At 39.0% G+C, this 19661-nt stretch overlaps 1 protein-coding gene across 1 annotated transcript; it reads right to left on the bottom strand.

Moving 5' to 3' along the window:
• Nucleotides 1-1369: 1369 nt before the first annotated feature.
• On the bottom strand, nt 1370-7339 carry adoa (2-aminoethanethiol (cysteamine) dioxygenase a). The gene is made up of 2 exons (XM_053341728.1): nt 6328-7339; nt 1370-3534 (listed from the first exon to the last, which is right to left on the bottom strand). Exons 1-2 carry the CDS (start codon nt 6661-6663, stop codon nt 3073-3075), a joined length of 798 nt encoding a protein of 265 aa, XP_053197703.1. The 5' UTR covers nt 6664-7339; the 3' UTR covers nt 1370-3072.
• Between the last annotated feature and the right edge of the window lie 12322 nt (nt 7340-19661).

Genomic DNA, 19661 nt, shown 5'->3' with positions numbered 1-19661 from the left:
ATAAAGATTAATTGATAGATTGAATCTTGAATAAATCTTTAAAAACAGATCACACCTTGGAATTCTTATCTCAGCTCAAAGGCCACTTACTAGCTTTTTCCTCCACATCTTTTAGTCTTTCTCAGCAGATCAGCAGTTTGCTTTCATGTCATCACATGATCAAAGCATGGAAGCCTTAGAAATGAGTAAAACAGATGACATATGTGGGAGGGGAGGCTAACACTGAAGCTATCTCTATGGAAACGGTTCAAACTCCATCTGATGCTGAAAGCTCCGGAAGAAGCTAGTAGGTGGACCTTGAGTTAAAAAAGATATTAATATTGTCTTACATGCTCTGTAATTTCCCAAACAGCTACTCACTAGTTTCAACTCAAACAGGAGGAAACGGTACATTTATCAGGGACTATTTTTATTGGCTGATGAATCCACATTTGGTGCTCTTGTGAATATTTCTGGCAGCAGGATGGTGTGTGTGTGTGTGTGTGTGGGACTGAGTAAACATAAACTAGTGTGTGTGTGTGTGTGTTCATAGTAATGTCATCCAGTGCAACAGTGTAGCTCATTGATGTGTTTTTAATAGTTTTTGGACAACAACAGACAGAAATGAGATATATATGAGGCTTTAATACAACATACAATACTTGTTAGTAGATCAGTTCATTCTTGGTCATGTGATTCGTCAATCAGCAAAATACAGACTATAACTATATTTATCCTATACATGTACATTGTTGTAGATTGGTCAGTTACAAGTTAAAAACCAGCTAGATGCTCATCCAATATTTCCTTTAGATTCGCTGTAGTAGAAAATACGCAGCACTGACACATCCTGAGTCTTATTTTCATAGTTTTGGTCATAATTCTACTCCAGCTTAATGAGTGAGGGTAGTTTTTTTTAGTTTTTTTTTTACAGTGGTGAATATGGGATACAAACAATTATACAGTTTTCAAACAAGTTATTCATACCATTATCATCATTTATGAGTAAAAATGAGTCTGAATGTACCTCAAACATCCATCATTTTCATTGTTGAGACATTTTTAGCTCAGCCTCTCCATCGATCAACAGACACACACACCTGAATGTTTTCCAGCACTGTGTGTCACCACCACAGTATTAATACAAAAAAACAAATGTTTTAGCCAGAATAAACACTGATGACATCATGATATGCCAATAGACAAAAGCACAGGTTAATAAGTAACATTAATGTTTATCCAAATTCATCACTCTGGTAAACATGATGGTTCACCAGTATGATACTTATGATTGGAACTGAGTAGGCCTGTCACAATAATTACATTATCAACTTATCATACATTAACAATATCAGCATCATCATGCCTATATATGGACTTATCGTATGATGCATGGACTTAAAAAAAAAAAAAAAAGATGCATGGACTTGACCTTTGACCTCAGTATTGCCACACTTCATATTAGCAGCTAAGATGCTATGTGTAGCACCCACTCTCATTATTATGCTTACTATATTATCATTATATCAGTGGTGTAAAATGATTTCCAAATGATAATAATATCGATTATCATGATTATTTCTGAGACAATATATCGTCCAATAAAAGTAGTTATAGTGACAGGTCTAAAGCTGAGCCATTGTTAATGTATCAGATCAACTTTTAGCTATAAGCTAGAATTTGGTTTGTGAAACTGGACTGTTCAGGGTGAGTGTATAGATCAGGCTGAGATACATGTCATCATTACATCTCTATGTTTCCTTCAGATCACCTGTGATAGATGCTTCACTTCATGAAGACTGGAAAACCAAAAACTTTAATAATGGTGAAACTGACAAAATGTTAATATTTGAACTTATTCTTAGTGTTTCTCACATATCAAAAAGTCAAAATGTGCATGAAGTTTTGTACAGAGGTACAGAGGTTGTTGTATTGAACATGACTGATTCTTAGATTAAGAATGATAGAGGACTTGTGTTATCAGACAGCATGAAATTAAATATTCCATGATGATTCCCATCTGTTTTTTTTTTTATTGGTCCACATACTGTACATTCAACATCAGTAACAGAATCATTGTGACACTGACACAGAGAGCTGTGTGGAGTCGAGTGTGTGCGTGAGCCGAGGCAGGCTGGAGATAATAAGCAGTGAGCTACAGTAAACTAACATACAGAGTGGAATGATTATATCATAGCTACATTTTAAAGTTAGTGAAGAAAGTAAGTGAAGAAAGTGTGTTGGTTGTATCCTAGCAACATATACTGTCTGGACTGAGTTTTAATGATGCATCACATACACCATAAACACTCTGGATTGAGTCATAATAATAATGGAATAATGCATCAGAAACTGCTGATCAGCTTTTTCTTTAGCAGTAAAATCCAGATCTGTATATGAAGCATGTGGAATAACTCAAACACACACAAACAAATAAAGTGTATATAAATGTAGTGTGTGCACTTTGGAAGAAGAAAAGGAGTGTATAGGATAGAAAATGGCACTCTTAATAAAAGAATACATTCAATATTCACAAATAAGGCAGGTATGACTCGAGTTACAGGCTTTGGCATTAAGACGCGTCACGATCTGGAAGTCCTCTGCAGTGGAGTGGAGGAGAAGAAGAAGAAGAAGAATGAGGAGAAGGCCTCACACAGCCTCACACAGCACGGATCCTAATGACACTCCATCATTCACATAACATTTGGCTGATGACATTCATGTGTGCACGAGGCGATGTAATGGTCCAAGGCAAAAAATAAAACACCATATTTGGGAATGTGAATTCCTTTGTCGACAACCCCCCCCCCCTCCCCAGTTCAGATTAGATTATTTAAAAGGTTTGTGGAAGGCGGTTCAGTGGTCTGTACGCTGTGTTGGGTGTCTGTGAGGTCAAAGCTGTGACCGTTCCGATTCCCCAATTCTGCATGCTTTTTCCCTGCAGTAGCATCCTTGAGCAAGGCACTATCTCCCTTTGAGTTCCAGGTAATACACACCCAAATATTTGACTTCCCAATGCAAAAATAGAAACTCCACATGTGGCTGGATGGATGTTGTGTACTGCAGTGTGGCCCCTTTGTGGTCAGACTGTATTCAGAAAGAGACTACAGGGCCTGGGTAGGGTTCCCCTCCGCACCAGAAGTCCTCTGGTTGAGGGACTTCTAGCAGCCACATCTCCTCCTGCTCCTTCTTTTCTCCCTGCTTCTCCCGCTCGTCTCCCTTCCCGTCCGTCTTCCCCTCCTCCTCCACAGTTTGCAGCACTGTGTAATAGTGACAGTCCCGGCCGTCGTCAGGGTTGTACGGAGGCCCCAGGATGTCCAGGAAAGCGGCCGGCCCTTCGATGGCGTCTATCTGGTGTAGGTTGTCCCGTACGGGGGTGAGGAGGCACGGCCCGCTCGTCTCTGAGTACTCGGCCACGGAACGCAGCACGGAGCGCCGCAGGGAGGCCGTCTGGCACGCGGACACGGGGGGGTTGAAACGAGGCAGGGGGGCGCCGACGGTCAGGTTGTTCTCCAGCTTGTCGAAACAGCTGACGTTAACTTTACCGTAGAGAACCTGAACGTCACACAGAAACAGAGGATATGATGCAAATGTAAAGTGCTTTATAAAGAAAATGCATCTTATTTATTATTATTATTAACTCTAAACATACAGTATTAACATGCAGCTTAAAATAAATAATACAATAAATAAGACTGACTGATTTTAGCATCAGTTGGATGATTTATGAAAATAAATATGGCCACTTTTGATCATTTATTTCCCATTTTAGACTTAGGTGAGTGTACAAGACATATTTGTCTTTATTCCAACCTGTCACTCATGACAAAAAACAACAAGTATTTATTTTACTTATAAATGTATAAGTAAAATATAAAGATAATCTATAGACTCTTGAGGTAAAACTGTGCTTAGCATCTCTGTTGAGAGTGCAGTTTATTATGGTCTGGTACTGTGTTCCAGTTTGCCATGTGGTTTATGTTACATGAGCCTCATCCTAACATCCTAACATCCTAACACAGTCAGCTGATTGAATGAACTTAAATTAACTATTATTAATAAACAAACACTTGGAACATCAACCCAAACCCAATGTGCATATTAATTTAAGAGGAAGACTGACACCAAATTTGTTGACCTGAGAACAGCCAGAAACAATCCAAACAGACCCAAAGCATCATTAGACCTGATCCACAATGGAGTAGTAGACTTACACTGAAAATAAACTGGAAACTGGTTTCAGCTAAAATAAATCAATACTGAGTAGTATGGAAACATCTTCTGTCAATCCATACCTACAATCAATCCTTTTTGCACCCAGAGCTAGTAAATATGACTAGTTGTATGGACTTGCTCACAGCCAATCAACACAAGCGTTCTTGGAGTTAATGTGACATGTGATTGGTCCACTGCCACAGCAGCTACAACCTGTAACTACAACCTGTCTGTGGTGGTGAAGTCATGGTGAATTTGAGTTAGTGTGATTAGCAGTTCAGCAGCCAAGATGTCACCTAAACACTCTACAGTGAGTCTACACTACACAGAGAACTACATGTAGAATGAGACTCTAATGAAGGACTCAGCTGGTATCAGTGTCACTTTAAGAGGACTTGGATTGGTACTGGTACCAATCCAAGTCCTGACTATTAACTGACATGCATCTTTATCTAAGCACTAACCTACAGTATGTTAATAAAGTCCTGCATGTGCTTTTCTTCTCTTTATTATTAGACCTACACTCTTCAACCTATAACTTACTCCTATCTACTGTTTAAATCTACAGCAGAGGGTTGATGGGAACGTTCCAAACGGACCATTTTAAAATCACAAATAAAACTGTTGACCCCTGACTCCTGCTGCAGGCACACACTGACCAACAACATGTGTTTTGTTTGAGGGAACACACAGAATTGTGCTCCCATGTCCATGCTGGAGTGCCACAATGAGATGACGCAGGGACTGTGATTATGTGTCCTTGGGGGGAGAGGGGGTAACAAGAATCACATTTGTTTGACTGACAATGATTTGACACTATTTTGAATCAGTTTATAGTTTTACAGCGTTTCAGTCAGGCAATAAAACTGTCCAGCTTCTCATATGAGTCTTAATGTGACTGTTTTTTGATGTTTTGTAGACCAAATCAATGATTTAAGAAAACCAGTGGTGAATGAATGAATACTGAATAATCAGCTGTAGCCCCAATTGGAATGACCAGTGTCAGAAACAGTGCAGATGTTGATGCATTGATCCTATTTCGGACTCCAATTTCCAGATTGTGGTTACTGGCTTATATGAGTGTCCTTAAATTCAGTGCAAGTGCTCTTTTTGATTTTTTAAATCCCCCCCCCGTACACCTCTGTATCAATACACAAAAGTATTAAGAGGTCTATTAAGGCCAATGCAATGCTGGAATACCACTCAACTTGTTTTACTTTACAGCAATTTAATTATACACCGTTTTAATGTGACTATACACTATGTGAGCACAATAACTTTAAAGCAGGTCTTAAAACTTCACATGATCACAGGAACCTGCTTCTGTATTGTACATCAGTAGTGCAAATGCCTCAATGTTACATAATGTCAATGTTAACATCTGCATATAATGGTACATTGGTTTAGTCTTTTTATTCTGGATTCATTGTGCACACTTGTCTCTTGCCTATATATATTACATATACATATATTACATACATTACAATTACTTATTGTGCTTCTATTGTGTTATCTATGCATTATGTTTTATCTTGTTGTGCAGCACTTTGGAAAACCTTGTGTTTGTTGAAATTGTTTTAATTTAAATGTATATATATAAAGTGGATTTGTTTGGATTGGATACATCGTGGCTCTGGAGGAATGAGATTTCACTCACACATTGTGGATTTATAATAAAGCCTGACTTTAATAAAGCTGGTAAACAAGCCCTGATATCTAACTTATTACTATACATAGCCAGGTTTATGTTCAAGGCATCATCACACAGTATAAAAGCACATATTTGTGTATGTAGAGTGGTGGTTACACATAGTAAAAACACGTGCTGTTAACAGAGTGTGCAAAGCAGTGATTGTGTAATGGGAGCCTGATTATATATGTAGGCTACAACTCACAGACATAAAATTAAGTTTGATCATTTGTTTTCTAATCTAAAAAAAATTGTCTTCCCTTTATTTAATGAATATTTGTTGAGGCAGTGAAATATTTAAAGTCATGTCTCAGTCAGTGTAGTAGCATGTAGGCGTTGGCTATGTGCTGTTTCCTAGCTACTGTAGCTTAAGCAAACTCATCATTAGCCACAACATAAAATGAAAGAGAGGAAAGAACAAATGAGAGAGGAAGAGTAAACACCTTCAGCATCCCGTTCATGCCCGGGTGGTCGTGCAGCGGTATGGAGGCACCGGTCCTGAGCAGGAACACCCCCATGCTGAACACCTCCGTCTCGCAGATGTGCATGTAGGTGACCGGGGGGTTCTGGGGCCCCGCTGGCCCGGAGCCAGCTTTGGTTTTCCGGGGAGCAATTTTTAGATCTGCCGCCCTGACCGCGGTCACCAGAGAGATGAGTTCACTCTGTGAGCCTTCGGCAGGGTTGTTCTCCCCGTTAGCCGATGGGGCCGCGCCTTTAAGGGAGATGAAGGCTTGTTTTGCTATTTTCTGGATGAGAGGAGTTTTGTTGTCCCGCGGCATTCTGGCTGCTGAGCAAACTAACGGCTTATCGCTGTGAGGCTCTGACACTTCTCCGACGCGGATAAAAAACCGAGTTACAATGACTCTCAGCTCCTTTAGTGTTACCTAATGTCGTCCGGAGACGGCAGCTCCACGTTAAAAAAACGATAAAAATGCGACTTTAATAAAAACAAAACGCATTTCTTGGTGGTAAAGTGTAATTTCGCCTCCAGATGTGAGCCTCCTTCCAGTCATTTTCCAGTCTCACCTCTTCATCGGCGCTCACCGAGTCTGCGCACAAAACGCAAAGCAGCATGGGATATGGAGTACGATAAAAAATCTAAATGTGATGTGATTGGAATAAACGTGACCCGCGCAACGCTTCGATTTCACATCATGTGACAGGAGTTGGCTCGTGATTTGGCTAAGTTAAGGTTTATGCTGACACATGAAAAACAACAACAGATCAGATGGTGACACAGACGGTGAGACTACATTTCCTAGAAGTCCTGGGAACAGCCGAGGGATGCAGAGGGGAAGGCCAGATAGGCCATTGAACTCCGCAGCCCTCCCCGCCCCCCATCACATCCTCTATCACGTTTTCTTAAAACTGCCTTCTCCCTTTTACATTGCTTACAATTCAATATGTGAAATATACATAAAAGAACCAGCGTTTGAAATCACCTATGTGTAGCTGTCATTCATATGATCCACTCCTGTGATGGCTAAAGAGGAATACACCTGTACACACACCTACCTGTTGTTATCCTGCACTACAATACAGACAATATACTGAGATTTGATGCATTGTAAAATGTTCCAGAGATCATAACAGAAACGTTTTCATCTTTGCTTTCATTTGTTAAACAGTACTCACCCTAATAGTTGTTCCATTAAAGGAATAGTTCTACATTTTGGGGAATTATGCTTATACATGAAATAATGTGTTTTTTGTTGTTAAAATGTATTGCTACAATCTGTTGTTACATTGAGGCTCAGTCATTACACACAGTGAATAGTGAATAGATAGCATTTATGTGCAAGATGTTGCCAGCTTTAAGGGTGGGAGCATGTCAGCAAGACTAGGCTTGGATCTATTTTGTCCAACATCAGTGTTGATTTCAACTGTGATGTAACTTCTTCAGTGAGTGTTCACAGTGAAGTTTGTGTATTATTAGAGACTGTAGAAGAGTAGAGATTGATTCTTGAAAGACTTGTTGATGTTGACTTTTAAATCTTTATCGCAGTGAGTACCACCAGCAGATACCTCAAAACATGCATGGGCAAATCAAAGCAAAAGAAGAAGAGAAAGTGCTTATTTGTTGTTGTTGGTTGGTTTGTTTTCTGTGATATAGCAGAACCAAACCTTGTCATGGACTCATCACTGGAGTCTACCATATGTGTTATCAGCATCAGTTCCAGCCACAAAACCTTTTTAAGGGGTGAAAGCAAATTCTCATTGGGCAATGTTAACACGGACAGATTACAAATTGGCAAATGTGATGACCTGCCAGATTTGAGTGAATATCTAAGGTGAAAAGTCATGTTCAATCTAAACACATCTTTAAAAAGGAGGTGGAGGTTGATAGTTGTAAAATGACAAACACAAAAGATTTGCATCTTATCTTACTCATCTTATTCCAAAAGTCAATGCTGGGTTCTCTTAATGATTACAATATTTCTTAAAACTTTATCATGTAGTTTTAATCGCCTAAACTTAACCAAACCTTAATCACTGAGGTTTTACAGCAGAAACTCACATGAATTGTTTGTGGAACAGTTTCCTCCTACGTATTTTCTCATTTAAGTATGACTTCTTGTCCAATCCATAAGGCAAACCACAGTTTATAGCAACAAGTGGTTTAAGGGCACAGGGCATGGTCAGTGCTCTGAATGTTGTCCTACGCCTCAGTAATGCTCAGTAGGGAGGAAGTATCCTCTGATAAGAGGGCCCAACTGCCATTTATGGATCTGCACAGCTATGAGTCAAAGTTTGTTTGTAATTTGGTTCAAAGTCTGTTTTTTTCTGTAAAGTAGGTTTGATGTTCTGAGTGTCAATGAATTCTTATCTGTCATGCAAATCAAGCATCATTCATGAAACCAAACAAGTGTTGACCTATTAAACTGCAGTTGTGTCTCCCGCCTGTCACTGCCTTCTGGAGCAGGAGGAAGTGAACATGGTTAACCCAACAACAACACATGGGGCAGAGTCAGCCTCATCAAACACTGTAAAACACAGCGCTGACTCACCAGCATCACAAACATCCCCTCAGCCTCAGAGCACATGTACTTTACCCATCACATATATGCATGTGTGCGTGTGTGTGCGTGTGCTCGTATGTGCCAATAAACAGCTGGAACAGTAGTGTGTGGGTTTATTTTTGAGTACCTCTTTACATGTGTGTAATTTCTTTCAGTTCTGTGTGAGTAACTCAGTGCATTTGTGTGCATGTGTTACATTAATGTATGATGCATTCTGTGAGGGAGACACAAAGCCAGCAATACCCTCTTGAGAAATAATGAGGCCAGTTCATTATGAGTTTGAGCGCACACACACACACATGCACACACACACACACACACATACGCATACACATTTCTGTTTGGTTGACACAAGCACAGTATCTTCCACTAGAAGATGAGACTGTGTTGCTTAGAGACCCATCTTCATTAGATAAGGCATGTGGTGAACTAATTAGATTCCATTTGAAATCTCAGAGAACAGACAGACAGGTAGACTATGAATTTACTCATTTCTAACATTCTGTATTTTGCTGTCAACAGATTAGATTGGCCTTTTAGCTGAAGAAACATTTCTTCGAGGCACTGTTGATGTCACATGTGCTATTAAACAGCAGTAAACTACCTGGTTGAGTTACAGCTGAAGAACTAGAGTTTTAAAAAAATATTCTCCAGTAAAAGTTAAATAAAGTCATTCAAAATCTTACGTAAAAGTACATAAGCAGTATCTGTAAAATGTACTTAAAGGATTAAAAGTAAATGTACTCATTGTGTGATATGTATAATATATACAAATATAATGCCTGTACAGTATTTACCCCTCTTTGAATGTTTTATCTTTTATTGTTTCCAACGTTTAAAATGAAAGAAATACAGCACATATACAAATACAGACCTGAATTAGCATTGTTACTTAAAGAAAAGTAAGTGGACTCAAAGTGAAAAAGAAAGAGTACTCAATAATCAATGTGAGTGTTACACTATTATATATGAATGCATTTTTATTGCTGATGCATTCATGTGTATGTAGCATTCTATTGATGTAGACTATGAGTAGTTTTATCTATCTGAACCATTTATCAGATCATATTAGACATTCCACCACTCTAAAATCATTTAAGAAATGAACCATGCTTTTCTTTCTAGATATAGAAGTAATGCAACTTCATAATCACTGTCATTATCATATCCTATGCATTGGTAAGTTATCACCTGTCTTGTTAGACTTGTAACACCTCAGTTATTTGTTTTTCTTTACTCTGAAGTTTCTATGTTGTATATCTCACCATAAGAGGGCCACTCGACGGGCCCTTATAGGTTTTATTGGTTACTCCTGCATATTTCTCTTTTGTAAGTTGTTGTTTTCTTTTCTTAATCTAAAAGAAAAAATTAGCATGTATTAGTTTGGTTTTTTGTATTAATGTTTTTTTTTTCTTAATTAAATAAATGTACCTAGTTGCATTTGACCTCTGTTACACTGATACTTTTCCTTATCAAGAACATTTGGAGTAGTATAAATAAACTACATAACTCTATACAGGAGCCCACACACACACACACACACACACACACACACACACGCACACACACACACACACGCTCACACACACACACACTCCAAGTAGTTACATCTACAGGGTGCAACTACTATGTTGGGTTCTGATTGCGCAACATTTGGCCTTTGCTTTAATTCCAATGTCCACTGAAAGCATTTGAGAAGTTAATTCAAGCAGTCAGCTCTTTAGTCGTCATATTTCAAAATAATTTGCAGTCCATTTATGGTTAGTACAGAAACAAAGACTTTGTCATCTTGTCCTTCATAGTGTATATTAGTAGCAGAAGGAGAACTGGGGTCATCATCCTGTTTTGACAGACTCAAAAATGAATAGAATAGAATAGAATAGTTTATTATCATTGTACATGTATATAATGATATTTCACACACACACACACACACACACACACACACACACACACACACACACACACACACACACTTCTGCAGCAGTAGATGTATTGCACATGTATAATTAAAATAAATAAAAAATATTGCACTAACTGTCTATGATTCCTTAATTGCAGCATTCTTTTCTATAGTGTCCTTCAGTGCAGTGTAATCAAAGACTAGTCTTACTGTAATAAGTTAGGATGAGGTTGGAAAAAATTAAAAACCTTTAAACATGCAATTCATTATATACACTGACAAGTGACTCCACACATCAGAGACAAGAGATGCTATGCAAATCTATACCTGTAGAGTACAGACAGCAGAGTGGAGAAAAGAAGCAGACTTTATCACTGAACCAACAACAGATTAAAAGCCAAAAATAGAACTTTTTTATCGATAGAAAAAGTAAACTCATTTCCAATTTTTCCTGAGTTATGTGTCGAGACCTGACTAAAAGGGCATCTCACCCACCCTGAGTTTAAGTTGCATGAGAAAATATTGTTTGAATTAAGTGTTCACAGAGGACAAAGTAGTAAAGACGACTGTTTGTCTCAGATCTTATTTGCATTTGCTGCTGATTCTGGGACATAAAGCCAACATTATTCCCTGGCTGTTTAAAATGTGCATGACTGACATTGCAGAGAAGTCAAGCAAGCTTCATCATGCCTTCCTCAGAGCTGCAGCCAAGGAACTCTGAATGGAGCAAGTGATTCTCCGGCTTTACACGATTTGCATAGCGATATACAAACACACACATACACACGCTTACGCACGTTTGATGCACAATTGACAGATATTATCATTCATATGTGAAATGCTATATTCATGTACGGACATGCATGCAGGTGGAAGCACAGGTGGATATGCACACTCTCATTCAAGTATGCACAAATATACAAGAGTAACTGAACAAGCACTCACACACACACACATACACACACACACACACACACACACACACACACACACACACACACACACACACACACACACACACATTCCTCTGTCCTCTGGAATCAGCATATTGAAACAATGAGACAATGATAACAGCTGCTTATGGATCACTTAGTGTGAGCAGTCAACATGGCCTTTGTGTTCAGTCAATACGCAGCCTGTTCTCTGTCATCAGAGTTGTCATTATTTTGCGATGTGTTCCACTGTTGAGAATATGAGGAGTCTTTTATTTGTTGCCCCCTGTGGCCTCATTGAATCAGGCCATCATTGAGAAAGAAGCCAACTCTGTTGTCCGTCAAAGAATGCTAACAACCCAGGCCAAAGATGAAAATTCATTAGCTCGCTGGAAAAATGTCTGCATAACTTGAGGAGAAACAGCGAGAGACGACGCAATGCTAATGTTTGTTCTTTCTTCAGTCAGAGGTTTTCTGGGGATTTTCAAAGGTTCATCAGTAGACTGTGAGCCTACACAAGCCATTTACACAAAATCATCACATGCAAAATGCTAATGTTTGTTCTGTACATTGTAAAGGTGCATTCTGCGACAAGAGTATTCTCATTAGACTGCAGATGTAAACATATTTGGAGTCCGTCATACTGTAATATACTGTATATTTCAATGTGAATCATTCATTCATAAGAAAGGCTTGTGAAGTTCCCACATATATGTCCCATGTGAGTCAGTGGAAACCTTTAGTCCTGCTTGTGTTCTCCCTTTGTTAGGTTAATGTATTCTCCATTGTTCTCAGTTAAACTGGGAAAATAAGCAGAAGCTTCATGAAATAGCACTCTGCATACTTCATGGAAGCTTTGTTGCCACTGATGAATATTTTAATTATGAGTTAATCTGCCATCTATTTTCTTGACTTTCTATTTTCTTGAAACATTGTATAATAACTACTACACACACACATGTGCTTACCTACAGTATATAGGCGTGACAGTGGATGTATTCAATAGTTCCTCTTTCCATTTCTTTCTAACAAAGCTAAACCTTTCCTATATACATACTTTATGAGGTTTGTCTTTGTTTATATGTTTCTTTAATACATTTCTGATTGATTGATTTATTCAAAGTATGTACTACACACATTAAATGAATTTAGTGTGTATATGAGATTAAGCTTAAAGATAGAATACAACAAATGAAAAGATTGAGGAAAAGGTTCAGTCTCCGGAAAAAAGAAATCTGAACATCTACAATTCCATGACTACAAGGAAACTTCATTTGTGGTGAAAGATCATGTGACACAACCGAAATGGAAGATATCTACTATTATGGACCTTGTTGCGAGATTGAACTACAAATATGTCTGGTCTGTGGAAAATATGTCATGATTTGAAAAAAAAAAAAAAAAGGAGTTGGTGTTGTGAGGGTAACTTTGAGATAAATGGATGCTCTTAATCTCCAGTGTATGGTCTCATCACTGATCCAGCCTCAATGTGTGTTTTACTGCCGCAAGTTGGCAGGACTTTTACTATCTCATCTATCACTCTCTCTCTCTCTCTCTCTCTATCTCTCTCTCTCTCTCTCTCTCTCTCTCTCTCTCTCTCTCTCTCTCTCTCTCTCTCTTTCTTAGACACACACACACACACACACACACACACACACATACAAACACACACACACCAATATGTTCCTTGTGTCTTTCATGGTTGGGCTGCAGACCCTGACCACCCAACTGAGATCCCTGAATTAGGAATGATGGCAGGCAATGCTACCCACACACACACACACACACAAACACACACTCTCTTCTAAAATATATTGCAGGCTTAGTGTAGATGAACTAGTGTAGATGATTTGTGTTGATGAACTCTCAGAAAGTGAGTAACCATGGTCATATTCACACATTACAAACAATTGCAGACTCCTCATTCATTTTAGTAAGATCTGTGTGTAGATGCAGGCAGGAAGCCAACACAGAGGACCTCAACAAAAAACGTATTAAAAAAACAGTCAAACTTGGCCCATGTTTTCTACAAGAGAATCCAGAGTCATGCTGTAGCAGACTGGTCATGACAACTTTCCAGCGTTGAAAACTTCAGTCTTATAGTACTATAAACTTGTGTGCAGTGTTTGGGCAGATAACTAGCTCTTTCTGAATTTCCTTCTTTTTCAACCCCTTTTCAGGAAAAAAGGTATTTTTATTCATACAATCCAAAGCAAAGGATAGAGAGTGTAACATTGTTCATTGTAGGATTGTGTTTCATCATCTCACTGGCACCTGAAACAACAACCCACATGAACACGGCCTTCTGTTTGAGAGGTTTTTCTCTGTTTGGACATCAAACACAACTGTGGAGGGAACACACTCCCATAATGCTGACAATTAGTAGAAGGTTGTGTGTCTGCACAAGACAGCTTCCAGTATAAATGTGTGTAAGTGTTACAATATCAAATCCAAAAGCAAAAGTGTTTATACCTGTTCTGAATGGCTGCACTGGTAAAGTCATAAGGCTTTCATAGTGTTGACCTCAGCTGTACAGAAGTAAAGTGAGATCAGTACCGGTTGTTTCTGTGAGGCACATGTGTTCACATCTAAAGCTAATGATAAAATCAACTGCATCTCTATCAATCAGGACTCAGAGGAGCATGAGTAAAGTGTAACACAATGGGGCGGAACCAGCCCATTTGTCACTGTTGTAGCTGCTTTGATAGAGACTATTACTGAAGCTTTGTGTAAACTCCAGCGTGTCTCATGCTGTTGTGGCTCTATATGTGTGGAACTAGAGGAAATCCTGCGGCTGCTTTACTTTTACCACTTTATACATTAATTATCTGTTTGCTATTGGTTTTTTGTGTATGTACTTCATTACTGCTACATACATACATGGAGCTTACTGGTCATTCAAAATCACACAAAACATGCATGTAGCCTAATGTCTATCCCAGAGCTTAGACTGACTATTGTTACTAGACAGAAGAGACTTTCAGCCATAGTGTTTTTCATACACCCACTAAATATGTCACCTGATATAAAAAGCTTTGGCAGTTGGCTCACCGATATACTTAATTCAGAGTTCAAGTATGCAATGAGAAGTGGTGCAACTAACACAACTAATGTTTTTACTGTACTCCTGGTCTCATATGAGTCTGTGGTTTAGTAGTATGAAACTTAAACCCAGGTTTTGGTGTGGACAGTGTGTTAATATCACGGAATACATATTTGTTGTTGAAAGACCACTCAATGTTGGGTGTATAGGCCCTTAGAAACCATGGGTCCAAACTTTTCACCCCCATTCAGCGCCCCTGGTTAGCACTGTTGCCTCACAGCAAGAGGGTCCTAGATTGGGGCCCACTGGCCTGCTGGGGACCTTCTATGTGGAGGTTCTCTCTGGGGACTCTGGCTTCCTCCCACAGACCAAAAACATGCAGCTTAGGTTAACTGGTCACTCTAAACTGCCTGTAGCTGTGACTGGCTGTTTGTCTACTATACAGTATGTTAGCTGTGTGATGGACTGGTGACCTGTCCAGGCTGTACCCAACCTCTTGCCCAATGGCAGTTGGGATTGACTCCAGACCCACTAGAGGATAAGGGTACACCTGAGGAACTAGAAGCATTTAAGGGGTTTCTCAACTCTACAATACTCTACCATTATATTTAGAGTAGAGGCAAGTAGAGAATCAGTGTCTTTTTTTGTATGTGAGAGTAAACCCATCTGAATTTCTACAGAGTTAAACAACACTCTGTTGTCTTAACTACCTTTTCACCTGTTTCTCTGTAGGTTAGAAGTGTTGTAGTGACCTCATTGTTGGCAGAAAGGTTGCTACTAAGTGATTGTGTAAAATAAGACATTTCTATGTTAGGCCTTCACATTTTCAAAGCTCTCTTTCCTCTGGATATTTTCCCTGTTTGAACTGTGTGAATTGTAATACCATGATCAAAGGGGAGGTTTTTTTTTTTGTCTGAACATAAGAGTGGTATCATCAGCAATAAGGATAAGGCCATGGAGTCTGCAGGGAACAGTTAATGGGTATTGAGGCTTTTAGGCTACTGTTGAGAGGAGGAGATGGGAGAGAGTACTTCTCCAATAGAGGCCTGTTGCATACATTACTTATTTTCTATGGAGGTTCTACACATGATGAGTTTACATATATACATACATGCATTTTCTTAATGTGTACACCAATTGGTCACTTATGGTTACTTACTAGTTGTTAACCCAAACCCTAACCCTTCATTTTTCCTACTAGTATGATGTTGTTTTGATGTTTTGTAACAGCTGTTAATCAGCAGGTTTCTGTCAGCTGTTTAATAGAGGTCACACCCGCATAAGTCTCAAACCTAGAATGAAACACAGCTGTTTCCTTCCGCTGCTTACATAATTATTGCGAGTGCTGACGACTCCATTAGACAAATGAAGATCTTGTTTGTCCCCCTTTTTAATGAATTGATAAAACTGCCCTCAGGAAGCAGCTACAGCAGGTGTGTCCAACATACAGCCAGCGGGCCAGAATCAGTTCACCAAGGGGTCTACTCAGGCTCACTGGATATATTATGCAAAGTATGATGGCCCTGAACAGAATACAATTATCTGAAAAAACAATGAATACATATTAAATACATATTTAAATCATTTATATGTTGAACTTGTTGCAAAATGTCAATCAGCAGTGCAAAATAATCAGTAAAAGACTGAGACCCAATGTTGTATTATAGTAAGTTATATTACATATCATATATTATATATTATTTGTAGGTTATTATGCAATGGTTTTACTTTTCTGTCCCACTTGAGATCAAATTGGGCTGCATGTAGCCCTTAATTAATTTGACACCGGTGCACTACAGCAACCAAGAACATTTACAAAAAGTCTTTCATATCAAATGCCATTAATTTGCTTCATTCATAAACATCATTCAGACTGACACCACATCTGTTATTGTTCTCTGTCTGTATCTTGAGTTATCTATTATTGTATGTATTGTGATTTACCAACCAATCAACCTGTGAAGCCGAAGGCACATTTCCACAATGGTAGACAATAAAGATAAAAGATTATTATTATTTGCAATTTATCAGATTTCACACAGCTCCCACTTGAGACACAACAGGCTTTATACAACGTTTTATTCCCGTAGCATATAAGAGTGTGATGTGGGAAAATGGTGTTTATTTTTATGATGGAAAGTTCAATCAATAGTAGAGATGTTACAGTTTGATCCCATGTGAGTACTTAAATCTTACAGACTCCAAACCATTAGAATTATTATATGTTATATCATTATTTTGTTATTTCTTTTTTTCCTAAAAAAGGTAATTTGGTAAATTACTATTTTATATAATATCTGCAGAGAGGAGTGTGAATGCTGAGCCTCTGTTCAGCTCCAACATAAACAATATACTGAGGTCCACGTGTAATTTTCAACCAATTGCAGCAATTACCAGTTGTGGTTAATATGTAAAATCTCACTGGAAAAGATGTTTGCATAACAGACACACACACACACACACACACACACACACACATACACACACACACACACATGCTCATACACCACATATCCGCAAGAAGCTTGACTTGAGTGTCAGTATCAGTAGTGAGTGGGGGAGGAGCTGATTGGAGCTATACTGTAGTGACAACTCAGCTGCCCATTTCAATGCTAATGTCCATATTCAACAGCCAGGGGGCTTCTCCTACTGTAGATTCTCTCACATAGACCCTCAACCCCTGCCCTGCTGCTTAAAGTTACAAACAAGACACAAGCTACAAATACTGTACACTTCTATAAATATAACTATAACACATCTGGAGTGCTTAATACACAATAGCTACAAAAATATCGGCCTCCTTGACCTTTGACCTGTCACATTTGTTACATGAACTACTGTATGCAAAAAGGTTATATTTAACAAACTGCAGTGGATATTCATATATTTGTATTGGCAGTGGTAGAGCCCTGTCACACGAAAAATTCATAGCTGTTTTTACAAAAATAAAAGTCACCTTTTGGCCAATTTATGTCTTAACAACTTTATATAATGTAGACTCAACCAGGGTGTTTGTCATGATCAAACAAGTGTTACTAACTCACAGCAATATTAACCAACATAACATAAGCTTCATCTTTAAAAAGGTCATATTCCAAAATAAAAGGCATGAGTCAGCAACTGTATTGTTATTGTTGTTATTGCTGTTGCTATTGCTACATAAAATAGGGATATTTTTTTTGCTGTGGAGTAAGACACCAAAAAAAGCGTTAATCAGTGGAAAAACATGAACACACTAGATGATAATATTGATAATAGCAGTGAACATATTCGTAATTTTAACTAACATAACAATTTCATGTATGTTTTATATTTTCTGCACAGTATATGATGAGTTGTTGCCACAGAACTCTTTTCCACTCATTTTGCCAGGTATGGGTAATTGTTTAATCATTATCTGAGAAGCAAACCTTGGCTGTGCTACAGAGTTTTCAGGATTCTCTCATTTTGGAAGTTAATCTTGAAATGAACCTCAAGTTGAGTAGAACCCCCCCTGACACACACACACACACACCAAAGGCTAGCCTGTGGAACTTGAGGAGGGGGTTGGAGTGTGTGTGTGTGTGTGTGTGTGTGTGTGTGTGTGTGTGTGTGTGTGTGTGTGTGTGTGTATGTGTGTGTCTCAGGAGCAGGAAGGACCCACCTCCTCCCACCTCCTCTCCCCACCCCCTAGGCCAGGCCCTTTGTTCCATGATGATGTATGAGACAGCATCTCCCTTGGAGTACCACAGGAACACGACAGCGGAGCAACAACGCTGTCCCATAATGGAGACTGATGGGACGGCTCCCGCTCTCTTCACTTTGTCCACTACTAAGATTGAGTTGGCGCGGCACTCCAGGCTCCGACGGGGCCCTTGGACAGCTCCAAGAGGGGCCCTCGTAAGAGAAGACTCAACCTGACGGCAGCTCACGTCTGTTGGCCGCGCTGGGTCCCGCCACGGCCTGACAGGTGGATGGACGGATGGGTGATGAACGAGAGGATGGAGGGGCGGATGGATGGACAGGGACCTGCACAGGTCTTTGTGGACTGGGTGACAGTAGAGGAGAGGTGAGGGGGATCCTTGGTCCCCTGGTTCCTGTTGGACATTCCTGAAATGACTGAGCTTGCAAAAGAAGGCAAATCCAGAAAATCTCAGAGAATTCACACATGATGTCACACTGGAGCAAAGCAGGCTTATATTAACACAGTTCAGACTTTACAAAAAGCACTTTATTATAATTACATGACGCAACGACAGAAGTAAATGCAATCACACGGGACAACAGACAGGAGCTACTCCTGTGGATATAAAAAGCAATAAAACCACAACTTCTGCTGTTTTCACAAATAGAATGAAAGTAAAGTACATTTATTGTTTCAGATGTAATGTGGTCTGGAAAGGAAAAAACAGTGAAATTACGTCTTTTATTTGTTTTCACAAAAAGATTTAAGATTTCACAAGTCTGGACTCCTCATGTTTGTTTAGTCCAGGTTTAACTGCAAAATAAACATTTTTAGTTTAAAACTGTGTTAAAGTTTTTATTATGATGTTTAGCACTCCTTTTAAAACCCTTAATCGGAAGCCAACTTGGCACCTTTCAGACATATATTTCTTTATGTTAAAAGATAGGTTGCCATTCTTTCAAGTGTAACTTAAAGCAGCAGTCAGGTGTCCATATGAACAATAAAGAGGTTTTCCTCTCTGTAATCATTCCTCCTGTTCATACTGAATATTAAAAGATCTCCTTCTAATGTGCTTTCAATGGAAGTGATGGAGGACTAAATCCACAGTGTGTCCACACACTCATGTCAAAGTAGATGTGAAGCTTCTATTGAGCTTCATCAGTCTGAGTTAGTCATATCAAGTGATATCTGACACATTTACTGTGTTTTTAGCAT

The sequence above is a fragment of the Scomber japonicus genome, chromosome 20, assembly GCF_027409825.1.
Source record: "Scomber japonicus isolate fScoJap1 chromosome 20, fScoJap1.pri, whole genome shotgun sequence".
NCBI lineage: Eukaryota > Metazoa > Chordata > Actinopteri > Scombriformes > Scombridae > Scomber > Scomber japonicus.
The sequence above is the reverse complement of the archived record's forward strand: the minus strand, read 5'-3'. Positions and strand labels throughout refer to the sequence as shown.

Bases quoted from the DNA above. Each gene is read 5' to 3' on its own strand.
- adoa (XM_053341728.1), bottom strand. From the start codon at position 6,663: ATGCCGCGGGACAACAAAACTCCTCTCATCCAGAAAATAGCAAAACAA. The intron at 3,535-6,327 runs GTGTTTACTCTT...TGTGACGTTCAG, and splicing joins GCATGAACGGGATGCTGAAG to GTTCTCTACGGTAAAGTTAA.